Raw genomic sequence first — 18035 nt, forward strand, 5'->3', positions numbered from 1 at the left:
ATAAAACTAATTTTGTTAACACTATAATTTGCAATAATATTACCATCGTAATCGAATTCCGCAAGAACAATGTTATGATTTTCTATACATCCTGTAAATTCGTCTTCCTCAAGTAAACCATTTTTGTCGTAGTCGCGTTTAAAGAATTCCCTTATCAAATATCTAACTCTCTCGGAGGTCCATTTAACAGCCTAAGAAATCATCAAAGTAATTCTTATTGTAGTGTCTCATTAGATTATGTGTTGTGCATATAAGCATATATAAGACATTTGTAACAAAATTGTTAGTATTACGTTTACGTCGACCCCTTTTTTGCATTCTGCAGTGACAATCAATAGCTCTTGCAACTCCAAAGCAGCGGATCCTATAGTCAAAATATTTATTACAACGAGGAGAGATTATATAAAGGGTGAAATTATACTATATTGTTTTCATTAAACTATATTTGTAGAATGAAAGTTGGAAAACATTTAATTTAATGATAACAAAGCCAAACATTATTTGTAACTATAATAAATACTGATTAATTATTCTTACGGATCGATGGAAAAACCAAAAGTTTTTCCTGGTCTTCTGCAACTATAGAAAACTTTGTGAACCACTTAGTTATTTCGTCAGGTTCAATGTGATTGTCATCTGTTTTATGATCTTTATATAAATCCATTAGGTTCTGAACCTGATTCAAATCTAGAACTCTGCCCTAAGTACATGTGTTATCATGTAATTATTAAGTGTATTGCTGGAGTTTTGTTTTATGCTAGTGCGCTATTATTTCCAAATATATTTTTTTTTGGTTTGTTTAAATGTCATACCAGTCAAAAGAATATGACATGTATTTTATCAAGCTATTGACAAAACTGTATACATACTTGTGATTTTATGCTCAAAAAGGCTTCCAAGAACACCGAGGCGTTAATTACACCGCCAACTAACAATTAATTAAAAATGATAAAAATTGGCAAAATATAATAATTAACCCTTTCGTTTAATTAATAATACCTTCGCCTACTAAGATCAAAACATTGTTTAATAATCTGTTTTTGGCAACTATGTTTAGATTTAAAGAGCTAATGATCAAGCGAAGTCGATCGTCGAGTGGCTTAACGTTTTCGAATTGTTTAAACAGGCCCACATAAATTCTGACTTCGTAAGACGTTAAGCTTGGTGTCTATGTAAAGAAGAAAGTATACAAATAAAATAAGCAAATTAATTGGCAATTTATTAATATTTTTTTGTTTGTTATTACCAGCATCCAGTAGTCGGTACGCTTATCGTAGTTGGCCAGAAATACCAAAAGATCTTGTACTAATTCATCGTTGGATAGATCTATAGTTAAAAAAAAACGTTAAGGAAATATTGTAAACAATTTTCAATTGAGCATAGCCAGCAAGCGCGTAGTACTGATAAATGTTAAATACGAAAAAGACGGTCAAAAGCTTCAAACCTGTTCAAAGATAGTATATTACCTTGGTTGTACTTAAAATCTGAAAAATTCTCTATGCCAAAATTATTCGCCAATTTTTCGATATCTTCCATGGTAACTTTTTGTATAGGTTTTTCGTCTTCATCGAACAAATTATCAATCTTTTTGCCGCAATTATCCGCCAAACTTTTCATACTTTTTATAGTAACTTTGTTTATAAGGTTTTTGTCCTTTTCGAACAAATTAACAATATTATTGCCGAAAAATTCCGCAGAGTTTTTGATACCTTCCATTGTAACGTTGCTTATGGGGTGTCCGTCTTCTCCAATCAAATTAACAATCTCTTTGTCGTAATTATTCTCCAAGTTTTTCATAGTTTTTATAACAACATTGTTGATTAGAGTTTTATCTTTTTCGATCAAATTAACAATGTTATTGCCGAAATTTTCACCCGATTTTTTTATAGATTCCAATGTAACTTTGTTTATAGGATTTCCAACTTCTTCGAACGAAGTAACTATCTTTTTGCCGACATTATTGCCCAATTTTTTTATTCCCATCATAGAAAATTTGTTTATAGGTTTTCTGTCTCCTTTGAACAAATCAACAATCCTTTGAACATCATTCATGTTGAGTCCGACGCTCTATATAGTATCATAAATACAATAAAAAAAAATACTTTTAATTACCGATAGTTTTTTTTTGTATAATTTAAATTTTTTCAAATATTATTAGTCTTTTTTATTTACCTGTGTCACCGGCACGAAGTACAGCGCGTACAAGATAACAGCACTTTTGAAATACATGATGGTTTTTTTCCAACAATAGTGGTTGAGCCCGAAAAAAATCTTTGTTACTAAAGTCAAAATACACATTCGATTAGTTTCGGAGTGCTTTGTTTGTAAAATGGCGTGGTGATATTTTTTTTCTTATTATTTTATTGGCTTATAATATTTCTAAAAGTGGTTTTCGACCAAATGGCATAGTTGTGAATACAATGTTATCTAATTTTTTTAGGAAAAATATGCATAGTGACTTGCGTGAAATAAAATAATAATACATTATTATTTGTTATAGACCGCAAAAAAAAAAAAAAACATAAACAAAATAGTAAACGATGTATGTTATTAAATCTGGAAACAATACTGTTTTTTATTTATACAAAAAAAAAACATGTTCATACGGTACTATAATGTACTTATTTTTTACTTAATTGTGATGAGAAAATAATTCTAAAATGTATACAGGGTGATTCTATTATCATGAACCAGTCAATATCTTACTGGGTTTAATTAATATTTGATTTTTTTTTCCATATTGTTTTTATACAACTGATCTCAATTTTTTAAAAAAATTTTGTTTTTATCCCCCTCTCAACTTAGATTTGTTGATAGCAACTTTTGGAACTTAAATGGTTACGTATATATTTTATTAACTTTTTAAATTGAAAATAATGTACTAAACATTTTGACTGGCCGATAACCAATTTAGGATAATTATTTTTGAAGTTTCAAGTTTAGGATAGGAGGAAAGGTAGAGTGTAGTATTAGTATAATTTTTTCTTTTTAGGTTATATAAAATTTATAAAAAATATTTTCGGCCGCCCAAGGCAATGAATTTTCATGATAACTCTTTTTTTGATTATTATAATTGTTTGATTTTATCTCTTTTAGTTATAATGTGCTCATTTCTCACTATGCCTTGATCCGACAGTAGTATTTTCTTTTAAAAAGTTATTTAAAACCTTTTTAAAATATTATATTGATTATGTTGCTTCACTAGGTTTTAATGACAAATGTGCTTTTATACTTAGTCGACGTTTTAACGTTATGCGACCCACCCACCCATTTACTAAGGAGTAAAGATAGGCAATTTTCGTAAAATTGTAAATTAGAGCTCAAAATGATTAAACTAAAGTGTAAACTTATTAAAATAGTAATCAGGATTCCTTGTTGGTTATTATTATTATTATTATTTTTTTTTTTTTGTCAAACCGTCACGTCATTTTTATAAAAATAGTTACAATTGTTTGAATTGTTCCAAATAACTTTACAAACTGCATCAAAATGAAAATATCTTGAAATAGTTGTAAAATCGCCAAATTTTGACGATAAATAAAAGAAAACTTTCAGCGTTACAAGCCCTGAGGCTTATTTAGAAGTTTCTTACACTGATTAAGGATTATAGAAATGGAAACGAAAACAGGAAAATCATCGGGAGTTTACGGGTTGGTACTTGGAATATTAGAACTTTTTTTTTAATCAGGAGCATCGAAAATAATTATTGATGAAATAGCAAAATATAAATTACAAATTGACCAAATTTGACCAGTCAAAATCTTCAGAAAATAAATTCAATGAAACACATACGTTCCCATTTTATTTCTAATAATTGATAGCACTCTGGAAAATGCTTAAATATTTAGGTACCTACCTAACTATTTAGTAATTTTATAGTATTGTAAAATAAAACAAATAAAAGGATTTTCAAAAAGAAAAACTATGAAACTGCTATTACTTTTCGAGAAAATTATTGTTAAACTCATCACCCTGTAGAAATGGAAAATATTGGGAATCGTTTTTCATTTTATTTTGTTTGCATATTACATATTTGAAGAGTTGTATTCAAGCCAGTGGCAAAAAAATGTTAAGCATAGTGTTCACTAGTGTATTTTCGAAAATACTGCATACTTACTCATTCGGGTTTCTTGCAATCTGGAAATTTGTGTCTTTGATTTTCAACCACTCGAAGTAGGTATTGTTTTTGCTATACATTTCTGGTTCAGCAATTATTAAAAGTAGTCATGTTGACAACTCCTTCCTCTGCACGATGATTTGTTAAGATTGTACTTTAATATGACAAAGACTGTAAATATTATTAAAAAGTAGTAAGGAAACCTACTTTTAAATCAATTTATTACAATGTAATAATTTTCCTATATTACCTAGTTAATCACTACTTTTGTAAGCGTTACATGTGTACCAAACATACCAATTTTATTAATTTTTTCAATAATTTACTAATAATACATGTAACTTACCAAAGTAATCTTTCTACAACTATATGACGTATGCTAATTACTTACTTAGATTATTATTTGAAATACCAGATTGAGATCAGCCAAGTTGAATATTTTCATAGAGAACATAAATAGATTTCTAATAACTTACTTCAAGTTATTTGACGTAGTCATTATCATTTTCTTGATTGTTTTAGAAGGTGGTGTTTAATTTAGTTCAACATGTTTCGACCTTATCCGATAATATGATTTTATCATATGGCATATTTGGTCATGTAGTTATGAACAAGTTAAATCTTGTATCTTGAACAATTTTAGACAGTGTTGAAATGGTTTTGAAATAATAGAAAGTAATTTGAGTAATTATTCTGTTTGACAAAATATTTCTCAAACCAAAGTTCTGTAAAACAATTTACTTGTAAAAAATTTTACTCTTGATTTCGTTAAATGAAATAATGCCTATATTAAATATTTTTACTAATAGAGGCCTAGTTGTGATTCATAAGACTTGTATAGACTATACATTTATTTTCACTATGTGGACATTTCAAAAGTTTAAAATAAAATTTTAATATCGAAACTTATGGTGTTGAATTGTATGCATTAATTATACTGTAGTAAGTATAGAAAAATGTTAACCAATTAATTGGAATTGTGGATACACAAAATCCACAAACTAGAAAAAAAAAAGGTTTAGAAAGTGTATGTTTGTAATTCAACCTGCTCTATTATAATTTATTTTTATGTTGCTGAGAATAACTTAATATAAAAGTTAACTATTAACATTATAATTACCTAAATGTAGGATTACTTAAATCAATATTATTTAATTCCTAATACATTTTTGTACTCTTATGTAGAATATAATAAATTGGACCAGCCAAAGGCCTCGCAATTTTGCCACAGTGAAAGCATGTATTTTACTCCACCCAAATGACTTTTAATTTTAGAAAACAATTTTATAAGATTCAAAAGTTTCTTTGAAGCTTATAACAAATTTAAATGGTCGAAATTTATTAAATACTATTTTTTTCTCAAAAATACTGCTTATATAAAACTTTAGGTCTGTTAACAGCACACACAAGTAATAATTAATGGTTGGCTGTGTTTTAGCACAGTACCAATATTTGCAGCATAAAAAATTGATATTAGCGACATTGATATTTCCTATTATCAATATGGATATATATTTACATTATGGAAATATGTATAAAGTAACACAGTCTTGTAAGTAAACATAAAAATATCAAATTTATTTCTCATTATTTAAGCACACTCATAATATTATTAACAATGTATATCATATTTAATTGTTTCATCAATAAATAATCCGAAAATCATCATGAAATACTCTGCAATATTTATATGTTGGTCACCTAAAAGTAAAAACAAATGTCAGTAAATAAGTTAATATTTTAATGTCTCGAAGTTTTTGGAATTTATCTAAGGATCTATTATGTTTATATAACAAGATAGAAGCTAATCTCGGTTATCCAAATTCACTATTTTAATATATCAGCCATGGTACATTTTATTGTCCTGGGACCGCCCACAACCTACTCTATATTATATACTCGTACTATGGTAGTGTTTAGAAGAAAAAAAAATAAATCAATTTTGTTTACACTATAATTTGCAATTATATTACCATCGGAATCGAATTTTGCAATAAGAGCGCTAACAGTTGTTGTAATTCCTGTAAGCTCGGCTTCACCAAGTAAACCATTTTTGTTTTTGTCGTGTGTAGAGAACATCCACATAAAAGATCTCACTTCTGTGGTAGACAATACACTGGAAGTCTGAGAAATCATCAAAGTCATAGTGCCTCGTTAGATTATGTGTAGTGCATACAATTATATAAAATTCAATCGAAATTAAATGATTAGTATTACTTTTACGTCGACCTCATTGTCGTATTCTACAGTAACAATCAACAGCTCTTCCAACTCCAAAGCAGCAGATCCTATAATCAAAATACACATAAAAACTTTATAAATAAAACCATATACATTATTTATTATTTACGGATTCAAAATTATTGTTCATTAATTTAACATTAAATATTCGTAAATAAATATACAAACCGTATTTTATCTTAAATATTCAAAAAATAAAATATGATTAAGTAAAAGATAGTTATTACCTATTGATTTGTATAGATAAAAAGTAATTTTGCAAAGTCCGCATAGAATAATATTATTAATTTATTCTTACGGATGGATGGAAAGATCAATCGGTTTTTATGGTCTTCTGTAACTATAGAGAGCTTGTTGAATAACTTTGTTATTTCGACAGGTTTAATGTGATCATCGTCTGTTTTGTGATTTTTGTGTAAACTGATTAGTTTCTGAACTTGATTCACGTCTAGACCTTTGCCCTAAGTACAATTGTTATCATGTAAACAAAAAAAGTATGACTGGAGTTTTTTTTATGCTAATAGGCTATTATTTACAAATACTTTTATACAGACTTAGGTATACTAAAGTCTAAAGCAAAGCTATATGTCATGTATTTTATCTAGTATTTGACTAAACTATATACAGACTTGTGGTTTTATGTTCAAATAGCCTTCCAAGAACTTCGCGGCGTTAATTGCACCGCCACCTAATAATTAATTTAAAATTATCGAACTTGGCTATACATAGTTAACTTTCTTAGTTTGTTCAATAATACCTTCTCCTAATAGGACGTCTAAGACGGCCAATAAGCTGTATTTGACGGACTTGTGTAGATTTAAACAGGCAATGAGCAAGTGATGTCGACTAGCGTGAGGCACATAGATATTGAATTCATTAAACAGGCCCAATAAAATTCTGACTTCGTAAGACGTTAAGCTTGGTGTCTATGTAAAAACAATATGTATAGAAATAAAAAAAGAAAATTAATCCGTAATTTTTCAATATTTTGTTTTGTTATCACCTTCCTCCAGTCGTCGGCACCCTTATCGTAGCTGGCCAGATATACCAATAGATCTTGTACTTTTTGATTGTTGGACGCATCTGTAGTTAAGAAAATATTTAAAAATATTGTTAACTATTTCTCAATCGTGTTAGCCATTGAATGCGTTAGGCTGATAAAACATTAAATACCGAAAAGACGGATGTTATTTTATACCGACAACATTCGGTTATCACCAAAAAAACATAAAACCTTGTTCGAATAAAGTTTATTACCTTTGTTGTATTTAAAATAATATGAAACATTTTTCATTTCAAACTCGTTCGCCAATTTTACCATATCTCTCATTAGAATTTTGTTTGCAGATGGTCTCAACAGTTGAACAATCTTTTTGCCAAAATCATTCGCCAATTTGTTGCAACCTGCCTTGGGAATTTTGCTTAAGGGTTTTTCGTGTTCTTCGAAAAAAATAGAAACCTTTTGGACTTGATACTTATTGAGTCCGATGCTCTATGAGGTATCATGAGTACAATAACAGTAATACTATTAATTACCGACAGTTTTGTTGAAATTATTATTATTATTAATGTTTTATACTAACCCGTGTCACCGTCACCAAGTTAATCGCGAAAAGAATAATAGCAATTTTGAATTGCATAATGGTTTTTTTTAACGTTTAGTTTAACCTAACCTTAATAGAAGTAAGCTTCGTTGACAAAAGTCGGATGAACATTGAAATTCCATTCGATTATGTATATAGTTTATGTGACGCGATTGGTAAAAACCACATAATACATTCTTGTCATATATTAAATGAAAATTCTTGTATTTAAATGTTTGCCAACCTTGTTTCTACTGCATTCTATATTTCGATGAAAAGACCCTGTATAGGTATTTTGTCGACGTTAGGTGTACGTTATTATAACGCAAGCTCAATATGGGTATGTAAATAATGTTTACAGTCTTTTGAACGTGTACACGTTTTTTTTACATAAACGGTTACTGTATTTTCATTTATGTAAACAGTGAAAATGGAAAACGCACATCAAATCATACCAGTGGATTTCTAAAGTAAAAGAACTTGTGTTTTCGAGACAATGCCTAACCTAGCCGCATTTTAAATATGTAATGAACAATACTTTAAAAAAAAAATCATATTTTTAAATATTTTTTGCTTTTAAGCTCAGTGTAACTTTTGAAACACATGCGCTGACGTGCGACATCTTACAAAAACCTCACTTACTAACAATTAAAATAATTTATACAAGTATCATCGTGGGCTTAATCGATAACCCTCTCTATATATATATATATATATATATATACATATTTCAATGTTACAACTGAAACTTCTGTACAATTATTCAGTACATAAACTAGTAAAGGGAATAATTTGTGGGGAGAGATTATTATTTACATGACTAGACATTTTATCTTTGACATTATAATTAATAATTATGTGTAGCTTGTAAGTGTAATATCACTAGACAGACAATAGTTAGCTATAGGGAAATCGGGAAAACGAGAAATATTAAATTTGAGATCATTGAAATCTGAAATAAAACTATTAAGAGTAGACTTAATACAAAAAGAACATTTATCATAAAAATATACATGCTCATGCAAACCCCGTGGAGATTGTTGGACTATGGTTGATGTAAAATTTGTTCTGCTATTAGTTTTCAGTCGAAACTGTTTCCATGGACTCGGTTTCTTGGCATGGATTTGTATCAAAATGTATATGTATTCAGAAGAAACGAAATAATTACACAGTGTATACGGTTTGCAAGGACGCTAGACGCAAGGTATGTGAGAAATGGTTATCTGATATGAAACGCGAACGTACCTTATACTACAAGACAAAAGGTATAATGAACAAACAGCTGTTCGCAACAATTTTATGAAGCACTACGCCACCATAAGATACGGCATAAACCAATTAATAGTATAAACGACAATAATTCACTTGCCAAAATCAATGTAAAATTCTGCCTTGCAAACACACCATGCACTTAAATACATGCGAAGCGAATGATACTAAACGCAAAGAAATATAAATACTGTAGAGGCATCTATGGCATCTTTTATGATAAAATTTCCGTCGACAGCACCAACTAAGGTATCTACTAGTAGTAGTTCGTGATTGTAGCCACCGTTGTTATGAATGACGTTCAGCGAACAAAACAAAAAACCGTCACGCTGTTCGTTTATTTAATTTCCTCCAAGGACACAACAAAATATCTAGCAAAACGATATTTCAAAAATATATTACAATAATAAATATGGAATTACCAAGGGATATGATACAATTAGGTGTATAGAACAAATGTATTAAATGACAGACAATTTATTCAAAATTATTGTAACAGTGCTTGCACAGATGATTAAATGTAATTTATAATAATATTAACATATTGTATATTTGAAAAAATTTCCAAATATTTGCTGTATAATATTTTCTACGCTTTTTATCGGCCAATCGTGATGACAAACGTAAAATAATATGAATTCATATTAAATCTCTGATCGAAAACATAATAATAAGCAATAAAATAGTTTGGAATTAATTAATACTTAAATGAAAATCCTTAGAGAATGTAGCTATTGCACTTCATTGCCCTTCCAAAGTAATGTGCACAAAATATTTATCGACGTTCGTGTTTATGAAGTCCAGTTGAAGAATAAAAAAATCTTCTATAGTGTTAGTACTTGGGTCAATGTTGGTCACGTCAACATCTCCTATGTCTACGAACCCGTTCAAGTAAAGATACGTGTTCATAAATCTGACACACGAGTTTTCAACGATTGCTCTATCCGAATAATTAATATTGACTTTATTGTCTAATGACGTAATGACTTCTACTAGGTGTTTGATCGGGTCAAGGGATATGGAAAGTTGTTGGAATTTGCTGTGGATTTTATCCATAGTCGGCAGAAGGATCCTTAAACCCTCCCGGGGCGTCGGCGACAAGCCCGCAATATGACCGGCCAGCATACTTATTTTGATAAGGAGGAACACGCCCACGCTCTCCACGACGTTTATTATTCTCAACGATATTTCCTTGTATAGATGTCGAAGCGTCTTGTCGTTGCACAATTCGGACAAAGTCCTATCTCCAACCGGTATGATGTAGTCACGGAGCTCCGCAGTGCCTTGGTACAGCGTATACGAATTCCTGATTCTCACGACTTGACTTATGTCTGTCACGGTGTATATAGTTACATTGCGCATTTTTAACTCCTTAAACGGGTCGCACAGCTTGAGCAACTCCGCCACTTCGTGTTCTTTCAATTCATCAATTTTCACTGGTACTTCTAAACTATCCAACAGCTTTGGCGACGCGCACAGACAAAACAGTACAATAATCGTTTTGACGAATACACTCATCTTGGAAACCAACAAAATTGGCCGACGACCGATGAACAAACAGCGTTCGATTAAAACAAAAACCGAATAATCGCAAAATACAATTATAAATTTGTCTGGTCACAATAAGTATTTTTTATACCGTTACAATGTCGACACTGCGCTTGGGCAGTCGATGAGATTTTTATTTAAAACTTCGAAACACTATAAATTTAAGTTTGTCGAAACGAAAACATGTAAAACACATTTTCAATAGTAAATATTGATATTATTATAATCATTAAATGCTGGTTGTAACAAAAAAGAAAAAAAATTTGTAATACAAAAACCAAGCCGTTTTATGCAGCTCAGTGTCTGTGTTTACAGACAGCTGAAATATTTAAAACGCGTAATTCTTATAAATTTAACATAAAAATATGTCTTTGAGGTCGCTGATTCCGAATTGGGCATTCGTTTTTCAACTTTACCCTTTACATTTGGAAGAGGGGAGGCGAGGGGTCAATATATTGACTAAACAATGAAAAAAAAAAATACTTGTCCGGGTTCAAAATTAATTATATACAACCATACAAAAATGTTCATGTCATGTGGAAATATAAGAATTGAATTTTTTTATTTATTATAATTGATATATGATGGAAAAAATATAATTTGATAACAGCTAAAATATTGATTCCTCCAACATTCAGTCGAACCCTTTCTAAGAATAGATCTTTTGTTACTGTTGTCTCATTTAACTAATCTTAACAATTTTTTTCGGTATGTTTTTTTTTTTTTTATTGATCTAGTAATAACATACAACCCGGCATCTATGGCCATTAGTTTCAGATGTGGTGGAACAAAAGTCATTTACAATAGGTATACATTATGTTTGCGTATTCTAATAATTAAGAACAAAGGAAGAGAATGTGTAATTTTTAAATTAAGTTATATAAGTTAGTTGATTTTAGGAAGTCGATCATCTTGGCATTGTTCTCGGGTTCTGGTCCTAGTGAAGTGTCAAGTGTCGCGTCGATTCCAATCCTTTGTCTGTCTTGTTCGTACTTGAGGCATTCGGTTAATATGTGTTTCACGGTCAGTCTTACACCGCAAGCTACACATATAGGAGTTTCTTCCTTAGCCATTAGATAACCATGAGTTAGTCTCGTGTGTCCGATTCGCATGCGGTTTAGTATTGTTTCATCTTTCCTTTTTAGAAAGCTGTTAATCCATCGGTTAGTGGAACTTTTAATAGTGTTCAGTTTGGTAGTTTGTTGCTTCTATAACTGAAGCCATTTGTCGTTGGAGATCTCATTAATCTGGGTTTTTAAGTCATCGTATGTTAGCCCTGGTATTAATGTTACTTCCGCATTTTGGGTGGCAATTTTAGCCTGTTGGTCGGCTAACTCGTTACCTTTGATAACTGCATGTCCAGGAACCCACATGAGCGTGATTTGTTTGTTCATAGTTGAGGCTTCGTTTAGTTTGTTTTGAATTTTTGTTGCGATATCGCCGGGATGGAATTGGTTTTTGATGCTGTTGAGGGTACTTAGGGAGTCACTAAAAATAATATGTTTTGAGTGCTCTTCATGTATTATTCTTTTTATTGCCTCGAGTATCGCAATTGCTTCAGCCGAGAATATGGAACATGTGCTTGGAAGTTTGAATAATAGATTTCTGTTTTGGAATATTATTGAAAAGCCAACTTCGTCTTGAAATTTAGAAGCATCGGTGTATACTTTTTGGTAGTCTTCATATTGTTCTAGTTTACTGAGAAAATGACTTCTGTATACTGGGGGAGGAGTTTGAGGTTTTAGGAGGGAAGTTAGTTCTGTATTTATTGCGTAATGAGCTATCCAAGGGGGGTGGGTCATTGGTTCTCTTGGAATTATTTGAGCCGTGTTAATACCGTTTACTTTTAATTCTTGGTGAATTTCAGTATTTCCTCTGTGAGTGAGTTGAAGTTGGCTCTAACTGCTCTAACCATGTATTTTAGAGCTAAGTCTATCCTTTTTATCTCGGGCAGGTGTTCTCCAGTTATGTTATATATGCTTAAAATTGGACTACTGTGGAAAGCACCTATAGCTAGTCTTAATCCACTGTTGTTGATAGTATCAATTGCTTTTAGGATAGAGTATGCTGCAGATTTGAACATAATGGATCCATAGTTTAGTCTGGACTGTATAGTAGATCTGTGGATTTTGATTAGTGTTTCGGAATCACCTCCCCAAGCTGTGTGGGATAGTATTTTGAGTATGTTCAGAGCGTTGTTGGTTGAGGTCTTTAGGTATTGTATATGGGATGCCCACGTGAGACGGCGGTCAAAGAAAAGGCCAAGGATTTTAACCGATTTTTTATTGGGAATTTTCGGTATGTTTATTAAGCCAATAAAATATATTTATGCGTTCATTTGAAAGTGATGTTATCACTTTCAGTTGTAATAGATCATATCGATCTGTGACCCTATAATATGCACCATGACTCGACCCCACGGTACTGGCTTCTTTATTTTTGCAATTTGCACTATACTTTTATGTCATTGCCCTCAAATATTTTTTTTTGAATTACAGGTTGACAATATTCTCTCATAAAATATTCAGTTATTATTGCATTTGTGCGGGCACTAGTTAACATTATTCATATATTAAAATCCAAAGGTTATAATAAATCATAGGTTGACAATGTTCTCGCATTAAATATACTATTTTAGAATTTGTGCACACAGATTAATATAATTTTTTTCAACTGCCAGTTTGAAAATTCACATAACAAAATATAATAAATTCTTAATAATATAACGTGGAAAAATTACATTGGTCCAATAGTTTTAACGTGTACCGTGTATGTGATTTGTACACGTTTTCTTTTAGCTTAATATAGATTGTTTTTTGACCAAATGTGAGTATTAAGTATTTAAGTAAACCTAAAACATTGGTCCCCGCGCAGAAATGTGATATTGTATCCGCTTAATAGCGAAATGCACGTTTGGCAAGTCTTAAAACAAACGCAAAATCAAAAAACCCAATGCAGTGGTGATGGGTATATTGGGGGGGGGGGGGGGGTCTATAAGAATTATTACAAGTTGAAAAATATGTAAATTTATCGGTTGTTTTTATCGATTTCCAATATCAAGGTGTATCATTTTTTTGTGTATACAAGTGTCCCACAATGGGAACCGTTTTAGTATGTAGGCAACGACTGAAATTTAAATTATTAAGAAAAAAAAACTGCCGTACTTACAAATAAGAAATTAACACGTATGTATAATGTATATATATTATATATATACAGGGTTACCCAAAACGGTTTGACAAATGAAATAACTTTTGTTCTAGTGAATATTTTTAAGATTTTTGTATTTTTAAATAATTTATTATTATTTGCGCTATAAGCACCACGGTTTTTAATGCACTTAACTATTTTACTTTTTTAAATTATTTCTATGAATCTGTGTATATTGGACCCCACTTTGGTTATTTATTACTGTGCAAAAAAATTAATTATTTCCCAATATACTAATAGGTTTCATAATATTAACATTCCAACGAAGTATCATTCATTCTAGGGTTATTGATGGCAAAAATTAGCACAGTGGTTTAAGGGGGGTATTTAATTCGAAATTGATTTAATCAATTTCAAACGCTTCGATGCAATTTGTATACAGGGTGATAATTTTAACGTGTTCCACTCAATATCACTATATATCACTAATATTAATAATAATCCAACATTTAGCTAACCCTTATGGCAATAAAATAATAATAAAAACCTTTAACCGTAAAAATTGTATACTCTCCGCTTATGGCAGTTATCACACGCATTATTTTTGCAGGTTCCACTTTGTCTGACTCAATTGGTTATTTCGTTGATTTATTCAGTTCTAACGACTGTGTATAAATGAATCATGTAACACAGAGTAATATGCACATGCACTATTACTATTTACAACAACCAAATTACTTTTATGATACTCTGTCAATTATTATTTAAATAAGGTTATAGTATCAACATTTATGCTTTGACAAACTTTTAACTTTTTAGTTTTGATTCATAGTAAAAAAAAACATATAATCTTACTTGAAAATCAAAAGTTGATAACTTGATAAACAATCCGGGTGGGGTTATAGTATGGAAACTAATGAAAAATCGAGATCAAACTGTATGAAGAAACCCTAACATGGTTTAATGTGTCTGGTCTAAGTAAAATGTAATTGTATGTATGGATCTGGATTTGTTTTAAGACTTTTTTTTAAAAAATACAAGGTAGGATAATGTCTAGAGAAATGTAATTGAAAGCACAACTGTTTAATATAAAAACAAATTAAAAAGCGAGAGAAAAAATTTAATGTTTAACTAGCACACTTGTTGATGAACAGATTAGATTGTCAGATTAGGTTTATTTAATTATTAGATTGATGAGAGAAATAAAGCGTAAACAAAATTATTACTGCTTCTAGCTGTCGTACATCATAAATACAAAATTCAGTTGAAGAAATCAAACCAACCGAACCTTGTTTAAACTGAGCATCAGCTGTTACGCTTGGTAGAAATCGATTGTTATTTTATTGCATAAAATACAAGTGGGTAAAATTATTCAACGATGTATAATAAATCCTTTTGTTCTTTACTTTATCAAGCAGGTGGTTGCATATTGTTAATAATTAACATATTTACTGTGCAAAACAAATACAAAATTAACTTCTTGTAAAATTTAAAAACTTTTCATATATTTGCTCAACAATATTTTCTACGTTAAGCTACATGATGATTACGATGGATATTTTCTACGGTTTTTTTGGGGGCCAAACGTTATATAATATAAGTCCAAATCAACTACACAATAATAAGCAATAAAATAATTTGTAATTAATTAATACTATTACAATAAATCTTCGGAGGATGTAACTGTTGCATTTCAGTGGGCGCCCGAAGCAATAGGGGTGAAATAGTTATCGACGTTCGTCTTTATGAATGCTATTTGGGCCTTCAAAAACTCTTCTAGAATGTTGGATTTCGGGTCAATGTTGAACAGGTTAACGCATCCTATGTCTACGAACCCTTCCAAGTAACGATACGTGTTCATAAATATAGTGCAGTCCATTTGAAATCGTGCCACATCTTTAGGAGCAATGATAAGTGAATAGGCGTATGGTTCCAGGATTCTTTTTAGATGTTCGACCGGCGTACGAGGAATGGAGAGTTGATGGAATTTTTTATTGATTTTGTACAAACAGGGTGTCAAGATGGTCGCTAACAGCGTCGGGGGTGTTAGCGATAAGCCCGCAATGTACCGGGCGAACATACTAATTTGGACTAGGAGGACTACGCCAACGCTCTCCACGACGTTTATAATTCTCAACGATTTTTCCTTGAACGGGAATTTAGCCGTCGTGTCGCCACAGATTTCGACCAAAGTCTTATCTACGACCGATATACGGTAGTCTTGGAACTTGGCAGTACCTTTGTACAGCATATCGATACTCGTGATGGGCTGGAACAACCGAACTTGACTCGAGTCTGTCACAGTGTAAATAGTCCCATCGAGCATACTCAAGTTGACAAACTCGTGGCATAGCCTGATCAAATCGCCCACTTGGTGTTCTTGTATGTTTTCAATTTGCACTGGTATTTCAACACTATCAAACAGCTTTGGCCAGGCGCACAGACAAACCGTTATTATAATCGTTCTGATGGTAACACACGTCATATTGAAAACTAACAAAATCGGCCGACCACCCGATGGACAAAAAGCGTTTAAATAAAAAATAAAATCGCACAATACACAATAATTATAATGTGATGGTTTGTCGGGTCGCAATAAGTATTTTTTAATACCGTTACAATGTCTACACCGCGCTCGGTTAGTCGATAAGATTTTTATTTAAAATTTCATTTAACATTATACATTTAAGTTTGTTCAAACGAGAATATATAAAACACATTTTCTATAGTAAATATTAATAATATAATCACTATTGAATTTCGATTGTAACACAAAAAAAAAAAAAAAATTGTGACAAGCTAAAATAAAAAAACCAAGCCTGTATTTACAGACAGCTAAAATATTTTAAAACGTGTATTTTCTTTTAATTTCAATATAAAAGACATCGTAACAAATGTAATCGAGGTCGCTGATTCCGAATTGGGCATTTGTTTTTCACTTGCACTCTTTACTTTAGTATAATACTCAAAATAGCTTCATCCGACCATTTTTAGCTATGTTATAGTTTAAGTTAAAGTTGAAAGTAGAAAAAACAGCAAATTTTTTAAGATATTAAATTTTTTATTTAATATATATTTTGTTGTATGATGGAAAAATATAATTTGATGGCAGCTAAAATATTGATACCTTCATCATTCTGTCGAACCCTTTTTATGAATAGGTTTTCTGCAACTGTTATCTCATTCAATTCATGTTAATAATTTTTTTGGTATATTTTTAAAGCCAATAAAATTAATTTCAAGTTAATGGTTTCCAAATAACCAATACACAGAAACTACAGGCTTGTTTAATATTTCAAATATTTAAAAAAAAATATGAATACTCTCCAATTATTTTTCACAAAGGTTTTATATTTGAAAAAAAGTATTTCTTTTTTTACATTTTGATTCCAAAGCGTTTCGGGTGAATCCTTATGTATAAATCAATAAAACTAACATCTTAATAAAAAATTATTTGGACACTTATGTTGCGCTAAAAAAGGATTATAACACAATTATATAACACAAATTAAACTAACTAACTACACATTATTTTTAGTCTCTAGAGAACCGAAGAATATTGACAATTTAGGGGAAATATAACAATTCTACATAATGTCATAACAAGTGAATAAACTAGTAAATAAATTGTTTTCTACATACTTATCGAATACATGATAGTTGTATCTGTTTGAAAAAAGCCAACACAGCTGGGTAGAGGCATAATGAGAACAAAGAGGTCATAGGTTTACTATAACTAAAAATGATTTTATCACTTAAGCTATAAATCTTCACCTAAAAAAGAAAAATATCTACCCCCCTTAGAGGAGAGTGTTTATGACATTTTTATTAGTTTGTCGATGATAATATTTTCAAAGAATATTCCATAGAAATTTAAAACTAATTTGACTATTTTTTAAAGAAAAAGGTATAGAGCGCCTTAGTTTTAAGTTGAGAAATATGTAAATTGTTTGGGTGTTTTTCACAATTTTGAAGGGGGGAGGGGTTTACTTAAAAACTGTATATAGCAGCAATAATATAAATAATTTACTGTAATTTCGATTTTAATCTACAGGTAGAGTTTTGTTGTTATTAAAGAGATATTAGGTAGAATATAGTTCTATATTCTACCTAAATTTTTAGTAAAC

At 30.6% G+C, this 18035-nt stretch overlaps 1 protein-coding gene across 1 annotated transcript; it reads right to left on the bottom strand.

Annotated features, from left to right (window-relative positions):
* Positions 1 to 5729: 5729 nt before the first annotated feature.
* LOC126837377 (uncharacterized) lies at positions 5730 to 8276 on the bottom strand. The gene is made up of 9 exons (XM_050571286.1): positions 7942 to 8276; positions 7616 to 7850; positions 7362 to 7441; positions 7116 to 7284; positions 6988 to 7046; positions 6657 to 6819; positions 6335 to 6405; positions 6091 to 6241; positions 5730 to 5818 (listed from the first exon to the last, which is right to left on the bottom strand). Exons 1-9 carry the CDS (start codon positions 7996 to 7998, stop codon positions 5730 to 5732), a joined length of 1074 nt encoding a protein of 357 aa, XP_050427243.1. The 5' UTR covers positions 7999 to 8276.
* Between the last annotated feature and the right edge of the window lie 9759 nt (positions 8277 to 18035).

The sequence above is a fragment of the Adelges cooleyi genome, unplaced genomic scaffold (genome assembly GCF_023614345.1).
Source record: "Adelges cooleyi isolate 19-005CV unplaced genomic scaffold, UGA_ACOO_1.1 ACOO_flye_CR_arks_rails_tigmint_CR_PRNA_248, whole genome shotgun sequence".
In the NCBI taxonomy this organism is placed as follows: domain Eukaryota; kingdom Metazoa; phylum Arthropoda; class Insecta; order Hemiptera; family Adelgidae; genus Adelges; species Adelges cooleyi.